We start from the raw sequence: 19,812 nt of genomic DNA on the forward strand, positions 1-19,812 counted from the left end.
CTACAGAAGCTTCCTATTCAGGTCAGTTCACACACTTGAGTAAATCATAAATGAGTGTTAATGTCAGCATGATAATTCTAACATCCAAGCTCTTGGAAGATGTCAAAAATGAAGCAAACAATGCTGATTGCATTTTCAAGATTGTCATTTGCCGAAGGAATGCCTGTGGCTGTTTTTCAGCTTGTTTTTAAGTGCATGAAGAGCAGAGAGATGACAACTTTGTACAGTCCTCTAAAGTGCAGTGAAGGCAGTATTTTTAATTCCAAAGTCACATGAAGAATATGGTCTTTTTTAAATCAACAACCTGTCCAATTTCCATCTATAGAAAATAAATCAAACAGGAAATACAGAAGAGAATGCTTCACTTACTGATTCATCAGGAGAATCACTGACTGTCTTTTTAGCATTTTATAGTACTAGTTTTTAGCATAAATAGACATGTTGTCAAATTCTTTTCATTTGACATTGATGACATTTCATCAATGTCCCTTTCATTATTTTGCCTAACCACAGAACTTTCAAAGATGTGTGTTTACCTGCTGCCTTAGTTGCATTCCTGCTTGCAACAGAATTCACCAATTTCAGGCCATAGGAAAATGTGTTATGAGCCAAAAGAATATCATCATTTTCTTTGTGATTGTGTTCTCCTCAGAATTTGTATATTCCGCCTACAGTTTGTGCTCCTGCTTAAAGTCTTAAAAGTTGTCAGAGGTCTGAGTATAAATCATCATGCCACCTCAGACTTTTCGGTGTTCGGTCAGACATGATGCGGAGCCTGCTGTATAGGCGATTCAGAAGGTGCACACAACGTGTGTTCTTTGAACAACAAAGTGTCAAATGATTGCCAGGAGTCCACATGGTGCTGCTTTAGCAACATGCCATGTCCATGTCAGGATCAAAGCGAACAGTGGAGACAATTTATGCTGTGCAGCATGTGTGACCATCACACGATGGGTGAGTGAAGAGGAAGTGATGTGAGAAAACAAGTTGCTATGCTCTGGAGATGTTGGCAAGAAGACTTCACTGTTGTTACAAGGCCTTGTCAACTCTTCCTCAAGTCACGTTCAAGTATTTATCCAATATTATTTATGTGAATTGTGTTTTTTTAAAGGGCAAAAGGACAACAGTGGATACACTTTATGTTCTTGGGTTAAAGGAATCAAACAAGGAGAGGTGATAAAGCATAGTCTTGAACCTTACTCATTTGAGAAAACACATCACACAATGTCTCTTGAAATGTTCAGACATGGGTTTTCAAGTATTGTTATCAAAGGATGAAGTCTTCTCAATTTTAGATACCTTCTTTAAACCTGATATTTAGGTTCAAATTTTATTCGGTCTTTAAGCATTAAAACAATTTGAATTATGCAAAATATATTCACTGGACCGCTACGAATAAACAACAGAGTGCAGCAAATATTTTTAAGGACACATAAAGCCGATAGTCTGACATTTTTGATGCATTTAATGGAGGAAAAACTAATAAAAGAAATCATGTATTTTCCACAGGTTAGTCTCAGGGCTTTATCAGTGTCTATGTAATGAAACACGTACTTAATGGGTCTGTTTAAAATGGCCTAATGGTGTTCTTGGTCTGTGTCCAAAATACTCAGAAAGGCAATACAGGAATAATTTAGACATTTAACTTTAAGCCGTATATTTTTGTCAAGGGCACTGATCTAATTAGAATTATTCCCTTTCGCCGCTCACTAACTTTTCTTTTTGTGCTTTGGCTTTTTGGCTCACAACTGTTTGCTTTGATTTTGACTTTGTTGCTATCGGTGGTACGAGTGGAACTTGGCACTTGGAACAAAGATCAGTGATGAGACTCGTTGCACCTGTCAGAGCTGACCAGATCAGGTAATGAGGAAAGTCCCTCAGGATGTTAACGAAGCCATTAAGCACTCATGTGTGAAACTGCTAGGAAGCTGTTGTGTTAAATCGTAGCAGCCAAATTAAAATTCACTGCACATGGCACTGAAATGTAAATATCCTGCCTTTGCAAGGATGAGCTGGCCTCCTTCTCCGTGCTCTAATCGGCTTTGAAAAGACGGTGCAAAGTGCTTAGGAATAATGCTTGTGCTCTGTGATAAAACAGGCAGCTTTTATTATAAACCTACAATAGGCATACCGTGTTTGAAAAAGAACAAAAATATAAGCTTTGCACATTTTGTCCTGAACATTAAGTATAAATGGCTCTCATTCAGGACACAAGATGAATGCAACAGTTGTTCTACGCAGTGACTCATCAGCGTCAGGACAACTCTGATCACACAAGTTTCAGATTATCAGATGATTGTTATTCATTATTATTATTTGGTTTATTTGATTAGAAGGTTTTGAAACTGAAATGATAAAAAGACAAAAAAAAAATTCTTTCATACCTTTGCAATTCAGATATAGACCTTGCAATTGCTGTTTTTCATAACTACCGCCACTGAGAATGTGTTTACATTTGGGAGAGGCTACATGTGGCTATCAATCACATCAGTGCAGTCAAACAAGTTGACAAGCATATAGTCATGAGAGGGTATGTGCCTTGAAGCTGAGAGTTATGACTTGTTTTTTTTTTCTTTAACCATGAAATTGCAATATAATATTAGGGCAGTGAGTTCATGTAAAATGCCTTGACTTCAATTTAGATTCTGTAAGTGTCAAATTTCACTCAGAATGTATCATTTAAGTTGCTCAGTTGACTGGTCCTTCACATTTAATTTCACCTTGCTCTCTGCTAATCCTCTTGAGTGCATAGCCCCCTACACATGGCCCAAGGGGAATGATCTCTCTCTCTTCATACCACGAGAAAAAAGTTGGAGAGGACCAAGTGCCTGGGGCTTCAATTCAGATGTGTTAAGATTGGTTTTGTTCCAGAAGATGTGCATGCTCCTGCAGACATAGTGAAGTTAATTTCCATTTGAGCGTCTCCTGTCCCAGAAACTTGCCAGAGGTGCCCCAAATGATCTGACCAGCAACTCCCCCTCATTTGTCCACATTAACTTTGCATGTGTGGTCTGTCCAATAATAAGTGGGACAGGTTTATATTTAGCGGCACCTGCAAGGACTTTGAAAAGCAGGGTGACTCTGACTCGTCTTTAGACCCTTGTCAACATTTCAGCTTAAAGCCATTTTTCAGTTTAAATACATGAATCTAAGCTATGTTTTATACATTATTAGAGTGTATTACAAATATTAAGATATCTATTTCTTTGTTATTATTTGAGTTTATGCCCAACTCTATAGAGTTTTTCTTTCCAGGCAAAAGGCAATGTCTACCAGCGGTGCTTAAGGTCTTTTTACAGCAAGAGATCATAAAAGATACTTAGCGTTGTTGTGTTTTCATGATGCCTTTAGCAAAATACACACATTTCTGAGGGCGGGTGACCATAATAGCACTGTCAAAGAGTTGAATATGTAGCTGAACTCAAACTCTTGTTCTAATTATGTTAAACATAAAGCAACTAAGTGGTTGTCAAAACTGGATGGTAATAATGTGGCCGACATTAAACAATGCTTCTCCTCTATTACGGACTATGAAGGAGCATGCGATGATAACCATGGCCCTTTATATTAATACTATCCACAGTTGTAAAATCAATAATTACACAGAACAACTTTTGTTGCCAAGATTCGTTATGTAAGCTGTCACTTTATAAACTATACATCCAACAGCAGTGCCTTAACCCTCAGGATGAGTCAGCTCTCCACAACAGGTTTGTGGCAGGAAAATTAAAAATATGTGCTCTAATAATTTGTCAGTTGGTGGTGGAGATGTTGATGACTAATTTAAAATGCTGATATCATTGTATTGTTTCTTTTTATCTAATAAATTTAGAGTTGCTGAATTTGAATTTGATATGGTTTGATTTGTTTCTGTTTAGGTAGATTTATTTTGTAATTTGTTCAAGTGAAGTTATCACGTATTATAATAACTACTGACCGTGTAAAATATGTGTATGAATACTTAATCAGTCCCCAGCAACAGCAGACACACAGCAGACTAATCATTCTTCATAAAATAATTGGCGACTGATACCTATTACCTCAAAATGGCAAATAAGTGGCCTGATTAACTGACCAATAGATTAATTGGTCACATTCTACCAGCTATGAAAAAAGCCCAAGAATGGACCTCAAGCAAGCGGATACACTGCAAAGAATATGAGCATAAAACTCAACAGTGAAGCCTTGATGTGCAGAGTTATTACATTCAGCCTTCAGGGCTGCTGTTTCACTAACACTTGTCACATTTTATTGATTCTAACGTAAAACATAAGATGATGAAGGCAGTGCAAGATGAAACGGTAAATGTGTTTGTGGGATGATGAGTGTGACATGTCATCAAGTGTACAGACCGAAAGCAGCCTTTCGTTTTAAAGAAACAGGAGTAACGGGCTAAGTCAATGGTGCTATTTGAAAGGTTTCAGTAAGAGTGATTAATAAGGTTTCAATAGTCTATGATCAAGCAACTACAAAAAGCTAAACTATTTTACCATTTGTTTCAAGGATTTGTGGGTGCATTCTCACACCACACTATCTTTTTTTTGCCATATAATCTTTTTTTTTTTTGTGAAACCTGCAGTGGCATCCCTGCTGTGCAAAACAAGTATTCTCATTGAATTGATTGAAGAGCCCGCATTTTTTTCTCTTTTTCTTTTAACACATGGTTGGTTGTTTGAACACAGTCGAATCTGGAGCGGTAACTGCTGAGGTGCTCACTATGTTTTGCTTTCCTGCAATATAAAGCCCACTTACTTGCACACTTAAGTACATCTTTCTTTAAAGGAGGCACACCGGGATAAAGAATGAAGCTATGTGTTTGTGGATTTACAGCCTGGGCTTACAGATCAGTCTTTAGAAAACAACCCTCAGTTGTCCTGCAAAGGACTATGTGAAAATTTGAATGCGTGGGTGCCAGCGCTTAAACGTATAACAGTAAATGTATTTTTCTTTAAAACTTAGCGGAAAGAATGACTCGTAAAAATATCTCATACAAAATAGTTTTAAAAATACCTACTATTTTTGGCCTCATCAGAAATAATTAGTGCCAATTTGCTTTTATTCTTTGTTAAACTGTTTGCTTTTTGCTGCTGCAGGTTACATAAATTGTTGATTTAAGTGACACATTTTGGGAACACCAAAAATGCTACTATGTGCTCTTTGTGACAAAAAACACTATTTGACATTGAAAAACTATAAGGTTAAGCCATGCCACTTTACATAAGTGTCTGAATAGTTTAACAATGTTCACACTTGCATGAATGCTGCTAACATTATAAGTACGTGTTGAAAAAGTAGGAGAGCGTATATATGGCCTACGGCCGAATAAGTACGAGGCTCCGCAGTCGCTGTGTGTCTTCAGCATCATTGCCCGGGGAAAGTATCATGTTAAAGTGAGGGTAAAAGGATTGTTTTTATTATTATTGTTAAGGTTAGCCCTAATACTTTTATAAGATTAAAATATAAGTTTTGACTTACATAGGCGTTACAACTCTTTGACAAGAGAAAAAACAGACACAGAACAATATGTGTGAACTATATTTTTAAACCAGAGGAAGTGGAGGCAGCCAGAACTAGTTGGTGAGTCAGCTTGTTTGGGGTCATGATCAAATTTCTTTTTGAAAAATGTTGCCAAGGATACAATGCGTAAGTTTGTCCTGCATTTACCTTTATATAAGCCCACTCCCTAAACACACGCCCAAAAATACACACCAACATATATATACACTATCGGAAGGTGCACCTTCCCAAGCTGTTTTTCATGCACAGTGTGGAGCTTTTTTTCTGCTGTTGGCCAGCTTTGAGTCCCACTGTGACAAAGTGCCAAGGCTGCAGGTCTGCATAATTCTCCCACCGTATGTGGACAAAGAAAGGTGGCTGCGGGTGAGGAGATGGATGGGGTAGGGATGGTGATGGACACAGGTAGCTTGGCGCAGCTCAGAGCAGCCATCCACCTGGCATTAGTTACCATTGTCTCATCCCCTGATTTTCTGGCAAAGCCTTTGATTAAACTGGCGCTGAGGTGAGGATTTGGCAAGAGAAGGGTTTTACCTCCAAGATAACAATAGGCCATAGATGGGGGAGGTGGCTGTGTGTATCATGCATTGTGGAACAGAATTGTATAATGGAGGTTCACTGTGCATTGTGCAGTCTTTCTTGAAAATATTTTGTGGTTTGTAAAAGGGCATATGAGCCCTGCTACTCAGTTATTTTGCTAAAAAATTCCATGGACTCGCTGAGTTGTCCAGCAAATGTCCTCAGAGTATCCTGCAGTTACTTTGGACTGAAGGATGTAATTGAACCAGCCAAGGTTTTAAAGCATGCAGTGAGGAATACATCCCTATCATTTCTGGTTTGAGGTGAAATGTAAAAAAAAAAAAGAAGAAAAAAAGAGTATTCTCATTGCAAGCACATCCCAACAACTCTAATCATGACGAGGGTGCCCTGTATGGTGCAGAGCACAGGCTCCTGCCCTGACAGATTATCCGGTGTGAATGTTTGGGAATGATAATGAGATCAAAACACCTCAGTAAGCTGGGAAGAGAGTGAAGACTGGAGAGAAAGAGGGAGTAAGAGAAAAGCTAGCAGGAGCAAGCAGAGGAGGAGGTGAGCGATAGCTGCGATAAATTGCAGAAGCAGAACCACTTGAGCATAAAATTAGATTTTACAAATGTGTTGTTACCTGACAGTCCTCTGACAGAGGGAATATCACAACATTATAGGGCTGCATGGGTACTACTAATCGTATCAAATAAATAAGAATTCCTCTCAGCTGTGATGGAGATGGATGAGATTCAGTGTGGACAGTCAGTAACTTGTCAGGAGAAATAATTAAAACAGACTTTTTAACTTTTTTCAAACATTCAAAGCCCAAATGCAGTCTATGAGATGTTATATCATGCTGCGTGAAAGCTGTACATATTAAATATGACACTGAAAACAATTTCTCTGTATGTCCCTTCATCTAAAAGGGATTTTTGTAAATGCTAAGAATTGCAGTGAATTCCTTTAAATGACTAAACTATGACTATAATTAAGAATACACTTGCCCTCAGTAGTTGGAAGATAGTTATTGTAGCTAGAAACATAACAAAACATACATTTGCTGTTAGAAAATCCTGTCAAAGTAAGAAATATAATGGATTGCTGTGAGGGATTTGAGGAAACAATTATTTATTACTTGTGGTTACAATAGTAAGTTAAATACATCATTAAGACAACAATGATGACTGAATGAATCAGTCTGAATGATGAATAGAAGCTCTGATTCAAGTCAGCTTAACAGCGAGACAGTGTGTGAGAGACAAGTGACAGAAACAAGCTTTATCTGCACCACACTGCAGACAGAGAGAGTGTGTATGTGTGTGAACCCTTCTTACAGCTAATAAACAGCAAGAGGGGATTTATTCAAGACATATTTTACCTGATGTCTATTGCTTCATATTCCAAATAGACAGATGTGTTTATTCATTACAGAGCAGTAGTATTCACAGTTATGTCAATGATTAGAGTAGTGTATTCCCTTAAATAAAGACGAATGCAGAAAGTTCTACTACAATCAGCCACAACATTAAAGGCACCTGCTTAATATTGAGCATGTTAGTCAGACCAAAATCGGTCTTTTTAAAATGAATGGAAGCATGTTTGTACAAAACCGAAGTTCTTAAAGCCAAACTAACAAACCTACATAATGCAGTTTGGGGTAAAAAAAAAAAAAACTCCTGCAGGTATACGCTTGATTAGACTCAGATTGGCTTTGATACTCAGCACATGCTTGAAAATGATAACATATAGTGGATATCAATACAGCCATATTCCCAATAAAGCAAATCTCATTCACAAACATTTCTGTTACCTTTGCCAGGTGGCTAAATGCTTCAGAAACTGTGACTGAAAATCAGCCCATCAAGAATATGTGTTGAACTTGCAGTCTCTTAAAGCATTTTGAGACTGTAGCTCTGCTAAGATAAGATCCCAGTTTTATAAGTGTAGCACTAACTTAAGGATGCTTACATGTATGATGATCGCCCACAGAGAAAGTTAGAAGAAGCAGAATGTCTTGAACGTTCATTGTTACACAAAGTTGAACATACTCCTGTCAATAGCTCTGTTCCACTCCCATGCATGTACACTGAGACAATAACAGTGGTCCAGCTCAGCGTAGCTCAACTCAGCACTGCATGCAACTTTACTGATTGTGTAGGTTTTTGGTCTGTGGCACATTGAGACAAGTCCTCTAAAGAATGTCCTGTGGCATCCCTGAGCAATTGGCATCAGATCATGTTGATTTGGTGGGTTGCAACATGGGGTTTGTACCAAAGCATAGAAGCATTGACTATTGAAGCATTGAGTACTGTGGTGAGACCAGACAGTTTCCAAAAGCTTTCAAGCAGTTGGTGCACAGTCTCCAATTAGTTTATGAGAGAAGCAATATAGAAATATGCTAAGCAAACCTGTCCCTTTTAAACTATTGAATCATACTGAAAATTTTATAAAAATGGTCAAATAAGGAGCAGAAACTTAGAGAAAGGCAACAGCTTTCACTATTGATATGTCACACATTCAACATCTGAGTTTTCACACATGTGAAGATATTGTTTTAAGAATCCTCATGTTCCACTTACCAGAGATTTAAATACTTATTGATTAAATCAGTCCAAAACATTCATACAGTAGCTTTAACATATATACTAGTTTATCAACTCTATGGATGTATTCAGCATTAGTGACTAAATACCCACACATTTGTTCGGTTAGGAGTAGACATTTGAATGCTCAAAAATGAAAAAAATAGAAATAAGAAATTCTCCAATTCAACCAAACTTAAAAGTATGCTGTTGAGCCAACATCTTAACCAGTTGGCTGTTTGATCAGATGAGAACCAGACGTTTCTCATCTTTCCCTGAGGCCATGCAGTTGGTAGAAAGCAGCTGCGGCACATGGCTCCCAAAACTGCAGCTGCCTCATTGTTGTGAAATTTTTGTTTACGTTTGCATGACGTCACAAGTCAAACAGAAATCCAACCGACCTGCACTGTGCAGGGATCAACAGTGGTTATTCCTGGCAGATCTGACTCATCTTGAAAAGGCCTATTGTTTTGTTGAATTTGACCGAATATCGTCAATGTGACGGACAAGATTCCCAGCAGATTGTCGCATTCTAATGACATCAGTTATTCTCTTCAACTTTCAGTGGTTTTAAAGGGGCACTAGGTAGCATTTTCACCTAAAATTATAGCCTTCAGGAGTTTAACAAAGGTTAAACAAGTCAATGGTAAGCGAATGAAGCCTGTCTCGCTCCCAACAGGGGTCTGTATGCTGAAAATCCCATATGTAACTTCGGCAGGAGCGACCCGCTTCTGAAGTGTCGTGATGCGCGAGAAGAGTCGTTTGTGTTTACGGCACTTAGCTAGGTACTGTATGCTAGCTGTAGTTGTAGGCTATGTGTTTGCTTGCGTTGAAGAGCCAACACCAAGCGTTTCCTATTCTGCCTTTCACAGACTGAATATGAAACGTTCGATGTTGGCACTTCCCATCTTTGTGAAATTTCTCCAAGCGTGATCTTGTTCATCTACCATAGTGACCTGCGTTTTAGATCGTAAAGAGACAGGTGATGATGGTGCTCTAATTCCTCCTGAGTTCGAGACGTAGCCTAGCTTCAGAAATACACGGACTGACCTGATTAGAATAAGAATAGCGTTTTGATCCGAACAAGAAATGTTATCTACAAATGAAAATTGATTAATTTGTGATTGTAATCGGAATAGTGTAGAGCTAGTCTGCGTTTATTGCGGCGTGTGTTGGTAGTGCCTGCGCGCATCTGTCTAAGATGTAACTTTTGTAAGTGTCTGCTAATACAAAGGAATCACTCCACGAATACACCATGATAAGGGAAGAATCCCATTCAAGATCAGCAACAGTCCATCCATACATCCATACATCCATCATCTGCCGCTTGTCCGGGGATCGGGTCGCGGGGGCAGCAGCCTGAGCAGAGAAACCCAGACGAGCTGTCCCCGGCCACTTCCTCCAGCAACAGTATTATAGCATATTATCTTGAGTTCTCTCTTCAGAAAATCTCTGATTATAGTATCTTACGTGGGCAGTCTACACTTGTGAATCAGATGACCTAACTGCACTGACTAAATAACACAACGGCAGCATTCGCCACGATGTTTAGTTCTGTCAGAACCACTCTCGTCAAAATGAGACGAGAACAGAGATGAATTTCAGAAGCTTATTCTGAATGCATACAATTTATGTTTGGCGGTATGGCTCTGTTCGGAGGAAGTTCCCGACTTTTCCATGAGCTCCATGGAAGCCAAGACAGGGAACAGCAGCATCCTCAGGTGGAGTGCCTTCCATTTGCTGTAAAGGCAACAAACCCCCTAGAACAGAGCAAGCAACAATGAACAACAGTATGACATTGTTTGGCAATGAGAAGTCGGTGGAGCAGGGGAGGTGGTGGGTGCAAGCAGAGAGCAAAAAAAAAGTAGTGACAGCAAACCAAGTTTAAATGAAGTGCCCCAAATGCCAGCATCCAATAGCGAGCATCAGCTGATTACCCATTGAGCGCAGCTGGCCATAAGGGTTGGGTCGGCGTCAGCCAATAGGCAAAGGGCGCGTTGACTATGTGGTCTGCCAGAACTAACGCGATGCTCCATTTAGTGGATGTGTACAGGTGGGCATTTTTACGACAGTGTAGAATTTCAGTTTGATCAATAGAGATCGCTATACTGCCGCTAAACTACCTTGTATCCCTTTAATGTTATGGTTTATTAATGTATTGCTGCCATTTTGAACAGTTTTATCTGTTTTTCAAGAGGATATTTTTTAAAATTCTTTTTACACACTGAGAGCAGATTAGTCATTCAAAATTTGAATGCATAATAGTCAAATAAGGCCTGCTTGACATCTTTGCATGCATTTTTCATCATTTTAGCCCTTTTAAAAATCCACACCTAATGCTCATTTGTTTATATTTTGAGGTTGTTCGATAAACTAAAATCCTTTAATTAATGTTAGCATTTTCTCTAATGCTTAAACTTCTCAGGCTCTGCAGTTAATGATTAACAGATACATACTTAAACTCATTCTGCTTTTATATTATTTACCACATGTGCAGTAGGATTAAGGGAACCTCACAAAACAACCGTCCTCTGTTTTATATGTTCTGCTTTTTCAGTAAAACACATACATGTTTACTAAATCTAAATGCACTAAAATCAAATCAAAATTAACAGGTAATTAGAATTTGAAATATGAAAAAAAAAAAATTTTTTTTACAGTGACAACACAATGTGTCACTATGATTTTACAATAGAGATAATTTAACATGTACACTTATATGTCAGTTATATTTCTCCTATGTGAAGGTTTAAGCATGAATTAATTTAGACTTTAAATAATTGGACCCTTCTGTGAAGTAATTCAAACCTTAATCTGGACTCCACAATGGCTCTTTGTTGATAAAAGTCACAGAGGGACAAGAGCATGGGCAAAAAGACATGAAAACAACCTGAACAAGCCACTAACCCCTGTCATGCTAGCACATACATGCTCACACTAACACCTACAAGCACCTTAGAGTCTTAACATTCCCCTGACCTAAATGCGTTCGGACTCCAAGATGAAACCAAGGCAGGGAGGTGAGGTGGGGGGCAAACACGAGCAGATATACTACAGCTAAGATCAAACCCAGAACCGTCTTGCTTTAAGCCAACATACTGCCAGACACCATTAATTAACCAGCACCCTTAATTTCCTCTCATGAAACTCATCATTGATTAAATGTAACAGATTTCTGGCCTGATTTTTTTTCCTTGCTTTGTGTGGTACAAAATACAACTCTGGATAACTCCACCGCTGGTCTCAGTGTTGTATAACACTTGGTCCCTAGTGTTGTGTTGTTATCCATAATTACGAAGGAACATATTCTTTCAGAAATTGGCTGCATTTCCGAATCACTGTTTGCAGTGATTTGTGTGTGTGCTTTGTGCTGGTCATTGTTTGCTGCCATCATTGTGCTGTTTCACATCCAGGGAGACAGGAAGCTATTCACAGGAAGATTGGGAATCCCACCAGTGAAGAGATTGTACAAAAGAGCAACACTCAGAAATGCAGTGGGCGAGCACACACGTATCCAAGAGCATAATGAGCTAGTTTTATTGTTGGGCCTCTGAATTGGTTTGTCTGGCAGCAAGGAATTTGTTCCAACAAGCTCAATGTATCCGACAATATAAGGTGATAAATAAAAAATAATGCATGCATTCCATACATTCATCTACATACTTGTGTAAATATTCCATTTTATTTTTTTGAATTCATGACCATAGGAAAGTTATATTGAATACAAAAATATTCAGGCCTATGGGTAACAAAACCAACTTAAATACATATGGTAGCTGAGCATTATCCTTATGCAAATACTTCTTTATTCAACTTTTTTTGCCTTTGTGCAACAAGTCACAGTTTTCCCAATTGTGATCACATAATTTACATACTATTCCTTTAATGTCATTTTGCTACTTATGTATCTACCGTATATACTGAAATATTACATATAAGAGAGGTTATTTTCATCTACGTAGAGTGAAAATGCACTACCTATTTATTTACTAATGGTGACAGTCAGTGAAAAGCAATTTTAATGTAGACTACTATATATGTCATTTCAACTGAAACAGGCCCAAATAAAATTAATCTGATTTGGAGCCCTTCCAAAAGAAGCTAGTAGCTGCAGGTATGACCGGATTCTTCCTCGCAAGAAAATAATAGGAAGGTCACTGATCTTAACTCTCCTTGGCACACATTTCATGTTGCACAAGGGCAATGATGGTATTTTTTATCTCAGTACTAAAAAGTTTAGATAGCAACATGACTTTGCCTCGTTTTTGAAGTGTGGTTCCTGCATTTATTTAAAAAAAAAAAAATAGATGAAAACTGTTTGCTGCTGTTTAAAGCAGGAACATGCAATTTAAACTCGTGATGTTCTAAATGAAAGCAAAGGAAATAGACTTTATTGTCTTTGGATTGGGTAATTGTTCTAAACAGACAACGACAAACACATTCTTATAAATGCAGATATAATTGCATCAAAAACTAATAGGACCTCTAATGTTTTTGGTTTCATAGTTAGAAAAAAAAAGAAAACTGAAGCAGTGAAACAAACAAAAATGGCAAATGAAACCACTGGCACTGGCATTATTGTGTCTCAAAGTTACTTGTTTTTGGTAAACTGTTCTTCTTCTACTCAGATCACAATGTTAAAGTCCTTAAAAGCAGTTACCCACATGATTCTAACCAAACTAAGCTGGCTTACAGGCAGTCTGCCACTACATAACAGCAGAGGGCGGGTTCATGCTTGAGCATTTGCCTATGTTGTGTGCGGGTACATAACATGTGGGGCTTTCATGCTACTACATCGATTTTTGCAAGGGCATGTTGAGCTGAAATGTGGAACCTCTGATTCTCGCTCGGCACACCATGTCTCTGTCAGTCCCTTTAGGCCCAGTAGACCTCTGCACCCACAGCTTCTGTTTAACATTAAAATTCAGCTTGATTTTAATTCACACATTACCCAAGGCTTTTATTTCCGTGCAGGCCAAATGTTTTAATGTATAATTCATTACCTTAAATAATAACATTTTATCAACTTAAAAGCTATGTCTTAGTCACATTTTTAGGTATATTTTTTTAATATTTTCTATTTATATTCTTGTTAAGCATTTTTTTGATACATTTTCCTGTCAGTCTATACATTTTTTAATGTTGTATGGACGTATTTATGACAACACCAATTATAGTATGTATAAAGTTTAAAGGCAACAAAAGTTTCAGAGCAGTTCAAAGTAACCCAAGAAAGACGTGGATAATAAGAATAATGTGGATACGTAACAGGTAACCAGAGTCTGCCTCACGTTGTTTAATTTACTGTCATATTCTATTGTGTATTGCCTTATTATCCCTCTTTTTTCAGTACAATGTCACTAAGTCAGGGTAATCTACTTTTATCTACATTTTCCAGTTAAAATTTGAATCATCTGCTCTCCACATACATCAGTCTGTGTCTTTTGAATGGAGCTGATCCACAAAGTCCTCAAAGGACAAATTATGGAAACAGCTGCAATTAGTGGCTGATTTATATATTGTGGTGGGACCTTAGAGACTAATTAAAGGGCTTTGTGTTCTTGTCTATTTGAGACATGCTAATTTGAAGCCTTTTGACGGTGATTCACAAGAACAAATCTGAAATTCATGCATCTCATTTTGCACACGCCCACTGCAAATACGAAGACTCGGTGTAGTTGTTTAAATGGGAACTTGTAAACATCCAATCTCTGCATCATTAGAACAAATTCTCTGCAAAGCTAAAAGGAACAGCTTGTCCTTTATTTGATGGAGGTGCAGGAGGTCTTTCACATTAAGCCTTGCCATTGTGCTTATGCCCGATTTCTGAAAAAGTCAAAGCGAATTAGCTGCAGGATTTTCCTCCCAAGGAGCAGGTTTCCCTGTGTTTATTAAATTTGTTAGAGTGCTTCTGAGCAATACACATTTTATCCTCTTAACAGTCAAATTACTATATACTCCAGCAATTACTTAATGTACTCTAATGAGATTTCCCCATGAAATGGAAGGATTCATTTATTTTAATGTGACACATTCCATCGGGCAGGTTTATGCATCACATCCCGTTGCAATCCAGGGAGGCTTTGAGTCATACATAGTAAGATGAACTTGGCTTTCAGAATTGCCACTTTGCCACAGCAACAGAGGTATATGATTCTGTGATCCAAGCACTGGGAATCTGTTCAGGGGCATCAGCAGGTCACAGCTGCTATTTCCAAGCTTAGCTGCCTGAAACCAGGTATTCTTTAGGATTAGTGGAATAATACCAGGATGACAGGCAGTGTTGGTGTGACAGGCCATGGGAGTGCACAATCCAAGACATAACACAACAATAAAAGTGAATTTACGATATATCTACATGAATACAATCTAAGATATAAGTTCTTCACACGAATCCTAAGCGTAGCCAGCCAATTAGCTCAAAAGAAAATGTCACACTTGGTCATTTATTAAAAGAAATATCCGGTTGTGAATACGTGTGAGTAGCAAAATATGTCAATCTCTGAGGTTAGCAGTTATTTGTAGGTGAAATAAAAGTGTTTTCAATCATTGGAATAACACTATGTATGAGTAAACCTGGTATGTTGAAAGAACAGGGTTCTATCAAATTTTGGCTTGGCATTAATGACTTCTGAATTATATCTGTGAATTCTTAGGAATGTTGTAAGAACGTGTATCCAATGAATCTCATACAAAAGTGGTTCATGCAACGCTTCGACATTAAGCACGCGAGTCCTTCTTTGAAAAAAGGTTTAGAGAAAAATAGAGTTAATAATTTGAAAAGAGCTCACCCTTAGAGATAGGGTAAAGAGCCCAGAGGCTCAGAGTAGAGATGCTGCTGCTCTGCTTTGAAAGGAGCTAATTGAGGTGGTTCGGGTAACTGGTCAGGATGTGTTCTGTATGCCTCCCAGGGAAGGTATTTCGGGCATTTCCCAATGAGAGGAGACCTTTCGGGTAAACCTTGGACTCGCTGGTGAGGTTACATATCTAAGATGGCTTGGATCCACCTCAGTGTCCTCCCAGAAGAACTGGAGGAGGTGACTGGGGTGATGGAGATCTAAGGATCCCTTCTTAAAGTGTTTGTGACATAGTCCCACATAAACAACAGTGAATAAATGGATGGATGGATGTATTTGAAATAGGAGAGCAAAGGATATTCAGTTGGTTGTCAGACTTGTCAGATCAAAACTTCTATCCTGCTTTTCTCTTCGTCGTCTGATTGCATGTATATTGTATGTCTGTGCTTTACAATGCTTTGCAAAACCACAAAGCTTACCAGAAATTATCATAAGGTAATTTATGAGAACTTGACTACATGGACTGACTGGAAAAGAGAGAGCCGATTAGATACAAATTAAAAATATATATATATTGATTTATCTGCCATTGTGTTTATAGGTGTGTGAGCGCTCGTGTGGAAAAATGGTTCTGAAAGGTTGTCTCTAAACCTCAAATGAAAATTAAACTTAAGTCTCACTTTGTAACTTGTGATGACTGTAAAATATTTTTTTTCCAGAACTGACAGACGATGGCAGATACATTTTGCTTTGTTACTGAAATGGATAATATGATGAGAGAGGAGGTTGAGGAGCCACACTCTCCATAAACCGACGTTCCTGCAGGCATCTTTTAAGAAGCTGTCTAACCTGCCTTCTTAGAGACTGGCATTAATCCACAGGGGAAGCTTGCTGTCATATATATGACAGTACACGTAATGTTTGTTACTTTACCAATTACACAAAAACTGTGGTACTAAGAAGATTTTAGCTCTAGATGGAGCAGGTGCTGGCTTTGAGGGGTTTCAGATGAATTCTAATGTGTATCTCAATGAATTTTAGGAAACTTTTCCAGGCTTTTGTCTCTACTGAGAAGCAAATGACTGGATGAGGGGGAGATTTCTAGGGCCAAGCCGAAATAATTATCAGTAGATAGCATGATCGTGGTGGTACTCTTACAGTGTAGGAGTCTCTGTTAAAGGTCTGGGATACAGCTATTGTTTACAGATGTCAATATAGATATATAAAATAGGAATAAAAAAATATAACAAATATTTAAAATTTGGTTTTGAAATGTATTTTCTATGGATTCGGCTATCAAGAAAAACCTCAAACTATTGAAGGAAAGCTACATTTTTTTCTTATTTCACAGCAAGATGTAGTGCTGGACTGATGGTCTGACACACACTCTCTTCTGAAGAAATACTTTACTTTGATGTTCACATAGACACATTTTGTGAGTTTTGGGCTGCAGTCTATGAGATCTGAAAAATGAAAGAAAACTTTCCTTTGAATTCTATGTAAAAGAGGAGTGCCCAAGTCCAGTAATCTGCTCCACAAATATGGTATTCAGGTGAAATAAAAGGATATCTTAATGGAGAGACAAGGACCTAAGAGATCCTGCTCCCCTGATGTAGCAGACAGACAAGCATTAACACACACACACACACTCACTCTCTTACATCCACACACTCCTTAAATCCATTATGGTTTCAGACTTCAAAGCTCATATTGGGTTTTTTCTTCAGCATTCCGTGAAAATGGAGAGGGTTGCTGTATGTTTGCTGAGCAAATTTAATACCTCATGTAATGTGCATTGCTGCCTTTACTGCTATACCTAACTGCAAACGCCTCTCAATATATTTCTCCATTTAGTCCCATCCAATAATGTGTCAAAATAATGTTTCCATTTGCTGGTGATGACATTTGAGATCAGTTCTCATGGCCCCATATGTGTCTTTCTCTTCTGTTTTTCAGGTGGGATTTTCGAGCAAACAGATGGACCTGTTTCACTTGTTAGCGCAGAGGAGCTTGCCTTTAAATTTGCCGTGAATAATATTAACAGAAACAGGACTTTGTTGCCAAACACAACATTAACATATGACATACAAAGGATTAATATCTATGACAGCTTTGAGGCATCAAGAAAAGGTGAGTGACTTGGTCTGATTTAGGATTTGTGTCACACTGTGGATTAGGGCACTGTTCTAATTGTTATGAATTAAAATTTTTGACTCACAAATAAGCCTCTTGTAACTACATGATTTGTTTATTCCCACTGTTACAGAGCATACCTCACTTTCTCCTCAAGCTCTTCTTTCTCTTGCTCCTTCCCTTTAGCTTGTGACCAGCTGTCTTTAGGTGTGGTTGCAATATTTGGGCCGTCACATAGCTCATCATCAAATGCTGTGCAGTCCATCTGCAATGCTCTGGAGGTGCCGCACATCCAGGTCCGATGGAAACATCACCCCATGGACAACAGGGACACCTTTTATGCCAATTTGTACCCGGACTATTCATCATTAAGCTATGCTATCCTGGACCTGGTGCAGTTTCTCAAATGGAAAACAGCCACTGTTGTATATGATGACAGCACAGGTGAACACAGCATACTATTTCATTTAGTTACTCTACTCTCAGACACAAAAGTGTACAACTCAGTTGTCTATGTTAACACAAACAAACAACAACAACAAAAAAACGTTCCTTCATTTGTGCCATTTCTTTGAAGGTCTTATAAGGCTACAAGAGCTAATAATGGCTCCATCCAGGTTCAACATTCGGCTGAAGATTCGCCAGCTTCCTCTTGACACACAGGATACGAGGCCCCTTCTTAAAGAAATGAAGAGGAGTCGGGAGTTCCGCATTATCTTTGACTGCAGTCACCACATGGCTGCACAGATCCTGAAACAGGTGAGATTATTGACGTGGCAGATGTGAGAATAAGCTTAGGAATGAACGTATGGGAGTAAATGTATGCTCAATGTTGCAGCTTCTGTATAGAACGCAATCAAAAGATAAATATAGGGCTTTGACCAGGCCAGGTGGGAACAGCAGTAGAAGGTGCTGCAGTGTAATCTTTATCACATTGGGATTTCAACTTGTAAAACCTGCCTGTAACATAGCACCTACAAAGTGAGACAGTTAGTATCCAGCGTTAGATTTCTGCCTGTCAATTTCCTGGTCTAACCAGTTGAGGGTCACGGGGGACAGGAGACTATCCCAACTGACACTGAGTAAAGTAGGGGTACACCATGGACAGGCTGCCAGTTTGTCAAAGAGTTAACTTAAAGGAATAATCAGGAGTAAAATGCACTTTAGATCAATTTACGGGATGTTGGGAGTACATACGTTGAGTTGACATCAAAATCATGTCATTCGGATGTGTTTTGAGAATTTCGATTTGACCGTTTTTAGCCAAAAGTCGTTAGCCTGGAAGTGATGAGGGCATCGAGTATCGCCGCTACAAAACGCTATTTTTATACCTCTTCTACAGCTCCAAACAACATAACACTTACGTGGTAGTGAGTAAAGGGTCCCTAAAGCCAAACCAAAGTGTCCCGAGGTCTTCATGTGGTCGGATATAGAGTCCAGAATGAATTTAATCAAGCCAACCTTTCCGGAAATGTGTCTGCTGCAGCTGCCGCTACAGACCGTGGTGAAGTTGGTTTGATATTGGATATTCGACAGATATTCACAATAAGGAAATAAGGTGTCTTTTTTTTCAAACCAATATCAAACCAACTTCACCACGGTCTGTATAGGCAGCTGCAGCAGACACATTTCTGGAAAGGTTGGCTTGATTAAATTCATTCCGGACTCTATATCCAACCACATGAAGACCTCGGGACACTTTGGTTTGGCTTTAGGGACCCTCTACTCACTACCACGTAAGTGTTATGTTGTTTGGAGCTGTAGAAGAGGTATAAAAATAGCGTTTTGTAGCGGTGACATGATTTGCCCCATTCACTTCCAGGCTAACGACTTTTGGCTAAAAACGTTCAAATCGAAATTCTCAAAACACATCCGAATGACATGATTTTGATGTCAACTCAACATATGTACTCCCAACATCCCGTAAATTGATCTAAAGTGCATTTTACTCCGGATTATCCCTTTAAGTTAATTTAGAATCAGCACCCTAACAGGGATTTGTTTGGTCTACGGGAAGAAACCAGAGTGCCCGTAAAAAACACAAAACTCCAGGCATAAAGGCCCCATCTGACCAGCAGGACAGTGTAAACCACTGCATTTCCTTGCTCTTTGTATTAGATATCAAAATCAAAATTTAATTGATATTCTCACTCTTGTGGCAAAGTGATACTTCCAAACATTGGCCCTCACGCAGGTGTCCAACAACAAAAATCGACCAATCCAGCTCTAAACTCACACAAGGCCTCAGTGTGAGAGCG

The 19,812-nt window shown here is 38.6% G+C and overlaps 1 protein-coding gene across 1 annotated transcript in view; it reads left to right on the forward strand.

The window, feature by feature from the left end:
* The window catches only part of grik3 (glutamate ionotropic receptor kainate type subunit 3), a 100,653-nt gene that overhangs the window by 38,272 nt on the left and 42,569 nt on the right, over window positions 1-19,812 (forward strand). The window contains exons 2-4 of the mRNA XM_075466005.1: window positions 17,378-17,551; window positions 17,741-17,998; window positions 18,132-18,313. Of these exons, the coding sequence (XP_075322120.1) occupies window positions 17,378-17,551; window positions 17,741-17,998; window positions 18,132-18,313 (614 nt within the window). The remainder of the gene's footprint in view (window positions 1-17,377; window positions 17,552-17,740; window positions 17,999-18,131; window positions 18,314-19,812) is intronic.

The sequence above is a fragment of the Odontesthes bonariensis genome, chromosome 5, assembly GCF_027942865.1.
Source record: "Odontesthes bonariensis isolate fOdoBon6 chromosome 5, fOdoBon6.hap1, whole genome shotgun sequence".
NCBI classification, from domain to species: domain Eukaryota; kingdom Metazoa; phylum Chordata; class Actinopteri; order Atheriniformes; family Atherinopsidae; genus Odontesthes; species Odontesthes bonariensis.